The 4,420-nt window shown below is 30.8% G+C and overlaps 1 protein-coding gene across 1 annotated transcript; it reads left to right on the forward strand.

Annotated features, from left to right (window-relative positions):
- Window positions 1–1,364: 1,364 nt before the first annotated feature.
- Window positions 1,365–2,276, forward strand: LOC144999895 (SAUR-like auxin-responsive protein family). Its single transcript, XM_078959052.1, has one exon. It carries the CDS (start codon window positions 1,570–1,572, stop codon window positions 2,071–2,073), a length of 504 nt encoding a protein of 167 aa, XP_078815178.1. The 5' UTR covers window positions 1,365–1,569; the 3' UTR covers window positions 2,074–2,276.
- The last annotated feature ends 2,144 nt before the right edge of the window (window positions 2,277–4,420 follow it).

Here is a 4,420-nt window from a genome sequence, read left to right on the forward strand (position 1 = left end):
CACATCACAATCTACGTCAAGATTTGACTGAGCACACATGACAACGACAATTCGAAGACCACAATGACGACGAGGAGGAGGATGCTGAAACGGACGATAAGAACGACGCCGACGGTAAGGACAACGATGACAACGAGTAGTATTCCTTTTTAATTTCAATGAGTTATTAATGTTTTTTTATTAGTAAAATGTATGTTGAATTTAAAAAAATATATATTATTATTTAAGTTAATGTTTTTTTATTATAAAATATTTATGTATATTTAATAATTGTGTTTTTTATTTAATATAATGCTAAAAAAAGATAAATAATATGGAGTAATAATCATTTTCAATGGCTAATGAACATGTAATAGATATGATGTGGTACATAGGTGGTATCACTTTTCTAGTGAACATCTTATGACCATATCTCTTAACCTAAGTGTGTCACCAAGTTTTTCAATTTTACTTGGGGATGCAAATCTATTTCGGAAATATAAACGAACTTAATTATAAGTCAGAGCGAAGAGCGAAGAATCATAGGTTTCATGACTTAAAACAAATAATAGAGAAATTAAGATTAAATATAAATAAGAAAAGTCATTACTTTTGATTTTTTTTCTCCATTCTTCTTTCATGTACGTCGTGGACGGACCCGGTATAGAACCTGAGGCAGCCAAGAATGCCCCTTAATTTTCTTTCAGTAGTGTATTTTTTTTCGAAAAATTTCATTTTATGTTGGAGGGATACCTCAAAAAAAAAGTTTGGGCTACCCTTAAAAAAATTTATATTACCTTTTTACTTTGACTCTAGCTCCGTCACTAGTTTTTATCATAAAATATAAATAATGAAACACTTCCGAACAACAAATACAGATAAACATAAAGGTGGCAGTTTGTGTCGAGTCTAGATTGGAGACTCGAGGTGATTGTTCTAAACACGGAAGAATATGAGACGAATATGTCAAAAAAGTAAACCGATATGACCGAAACCGATTTAAATCCAATCTAAAATCGTGTTTTGTTTGTCCGAACAATAAATACAGATAAAGATAAAGGTGGGAGTTCGTGTCGAGTTTAGGTTGGAGACTCGAAGTGATTGTTCTAAACACGAAAGAATATGAGATGAACGTGTCAAAAAAGTATACCGATACGACGGAAACCGATTAAAATTCAATCTCAAATCGTTTATGTTGTGTTTGTTTAGTTTTATAAGGAATAACACTCCTAAGATAACGAGTAAAGAGCAAAGGGCCACATTTTCTATTTGGTAACCTTTTTATTAAATAAATCGCATGCCACATGACCCATCGGAACCGTGTACCGACAACCACCTTCTTCAAACGTACACTTCCCACCTTTATATAAATCGGTCATCATCACTGACCTGTAACTTCATCTTTCTGACTCACACTCAAACCTTTTTCAACTCACTTTCAAGTTTCAAATTCTAAAGGCAAGTAGGCAACCCTTTTAATCTCATCTAACTTCCAAGTTATTCCTCAACCAACAACATTATCGATTCCCAAATTCTAAACACTCACACAAACTCTTTATAAGTCTTTCGATCTTATCAAGTTTCAAGGCGATGAAACAGATTCAAGGGTTCAGAATTCGACTGAAGCTCGTTAAAGCCTTCAAATGGGTAACTCATGAAAGAAAGACGCATCCCAGATACAGTAAACTAAAACCAACAAACTGTAGAGATAAAGCAATAGCAAGGCTCTGTAAATTAGGCCGGAGTTTGAAGAGGAGTCTGAAGGAGCTTTGCTGTTCGAAACCCGGTTCAGATTATGCTCGGATCGGAGTGGGAATCTCCGGTGAGAAAAAACCGGTGCCGAGAGGGCATCTGGCGGTGTACTTTGGTGAAGAAGAAGACGACGCGCATAGGGTTTTGGTGCCGGTGATATATTTTAATCACCCGATTTTTGGCGAACTGTTGAGAGAAGCTGAGAAGGTTTACGGGTTTGATCACCACGGTGGCATTCATGTACCCTGCCGGATATCGGAGTTCGAGAATGTACAAATGAGGATTTCTACCGCCGGTGGTTGTGGTGGAAGAAGCGGACGTTCATGGCGGAGCTGGTTGTAACTCATGGGCTGCTACTATACCTTTTTTTCCTTTGCTGCCAACTTTTTACGGCAATCTTGTATCCTCTTAAACTTATCTAAAAAAGAAAAGAATAAGTTTTTGGGATTTTGTTGATCTTTTTTTTCTTCCTGTTTTTATGACTTTATCCTTAATTGGTTATATATCACTTTGTAAATAGAATTTCAATTTTATACTTTCTTTAAGTAATTGTGTTTTTAATTCCGCATGAAATTTATAGTTATATTTATTAAAAAAATGTCCGCTAAAATCTAAATCATGTTAAGTATAATCTTAATTCAAAAGATCATTAAAAGTTACCCAAACTCATTCCTTCTAAAATGAGATTTCGTATAATTGTTTCTAAAATGTTTAACAAAGGTTTGAATTATAATAATGATGTAGAAAATGAATACAATATTTTGAATACCATAGATAAATTTTCTTGTCATCTTGTGGTTTTAATTTGATATTGCAGAGGTAATTAGACAATTCAGCTACAAATTTATAAATTAAAACGTTAAAAGTAACGTCAAAACAAGATTAGTAACCTTGTGATGTGGAGTGAGTTGGACTCATTGACACATGGATGCTAATGAGAGTTATAAACAATTGATTACTCATGATATAGACGTGATTGATCGCGTATCACGACCATCAAGTTATAGGCAAATAGAGAATATTGTGATGGATTCGAGGTTAAGAGGCCCTTAACAGATTTTAATGGGCTAATATCTTTGAGTCAAAACTTTATATTTTTATTATGAGTAGGCCCTGAATGGCTCATGAAATTGGACAACAAAAAAAGTTATCAGAGAAGGCCTTCATTTTGAAACCCACGAAACGGATTTTGAATTTTTATATATAGATTATATAATATATATAACTATATAAGGGTATCTTAAATAAAAAAAATAATAATAATAAAAAAAAAAACCCTAAAATCTTTTTTTTTCAAAAAAAAAATATTATGTCATAAAATCTAATTATCTTTCAATCACCTTTTTTTTCTTTTTTTTAATAATATAATTATCAATTTTTTTTATTCTTTATAGTTTAAATATTTAAATTATATAATATTATATTATTTTTTATTTCTTTTATTTTGAAAATACTTTTAACTTTTTTGGCATTTTTCAAATACATTAGCTGACATTTTGTTCGCTTACGTAATTTCTTTTATTCGTTTGACGTTATTTTTTTTGGAAAATATTTATTTTTATCTTTTGATATTTTGTTCGTTTATATAAATACAATAAAAGAAAAAAAAAAAAGTGTTATACTTGTTGGTTTTTTTTTTAAAAGACATTATTTTTGAATTGTTTGCAAATTTGACATAAATATTTCAATATTTTTTAATTTTGACACTAAGTTTTCAATCTTCTCCGATAATAAACATATACAAAGGCATAAATAAACATGGTTCCTAAAACAAATATCATTCCTAATTCCTTTTGAGACAACAACATTTATTATAAATGCAATGTAGGTGTTGAAAAGAGGATCACCTAAACCCAAATACAACTTACTCATGATCTTGTTCCTATGACACACTCATTGAAATCATAAGGTGTTTTTATTTGAGCTTCATTGGTTGTTATAGAAAAATTGAAAGTAGGTTTCCATAACCACGGACTCTTGGTAAATTACGTAGCTATTTTTTCCAATTAAACCGTTTTCAACTGGAACCAAAACTTAAACCACTTAAGGAAAGCAAAAGAAATAGACGTCCTAATCTATAAATTTGATGTGGTAGCAATTAATGCAAAAATAGTTGCGTACAAAAAAAAGTAAGGGAAATAATGAGGGGATAATGACATAAAAGGTTAATATATTTTTTGATTTGTATATATTTGGTCACTAAGTTTTTTTCGTCCACATTTACCTCTTCAATTTGTAAAATTGTATACATCCAGTCCTTATAACCGGTTATTTCATGTAGCCGACAAAAATGACTTAATAGGGTAATATATTTCTTATTTTACACACATTTAGTCCTTATTATTTTTATACATATTTAGTTTTTAATATTTTTTGTTTAAAATAAGTCTTTTTTGTTTTTGTACTCATTCAGTACTTATAAATGATTTCTTTAGGTTTTACTTACGACATCTTACGTGGTACAATCATTGATGATATGTTTGGGGCTGTTAATGCTCATGTTCATCGCGATCTCAACTGCTTAGTTACATATGTTTTGTGGTTTGGCTTAGGTCTTGTGTTATGGACGTCGTAAATTCTTCATATGATGTCAGAGTTTAATGATATTTATGTCCACGTGTTCGTTTTTTGAGTCTACTATAAGTTTCGTTAAGATTACTTCCATTAAAATGTAATATATTTTTACTTA

Source organism: Lactuca saligna, chromosome 6 (genome assembly GCF_052625555.1).
Source record: "Lactuca saligna cultivar CGN05327 chromosome 6, ASM5262555v1, whole genome shotgun sequence".
Lineage (NCBI taxonomy): Eukaryota > Viridiplantae > Streptophyta > Magnoliopsida > Asterales > Asteraceae > Lactuca > Lactuca saligna.

Bases quoted from the DNA above. Each gene is read 5' to 3' on its own strand.
- LOC144999895 (XM_078959052.1), top strand. From the start codon at position 1,570: ATGAAACAGATTCAAGGGTTCAGAATTCGACTGAAGCTCGTTAAAGCC.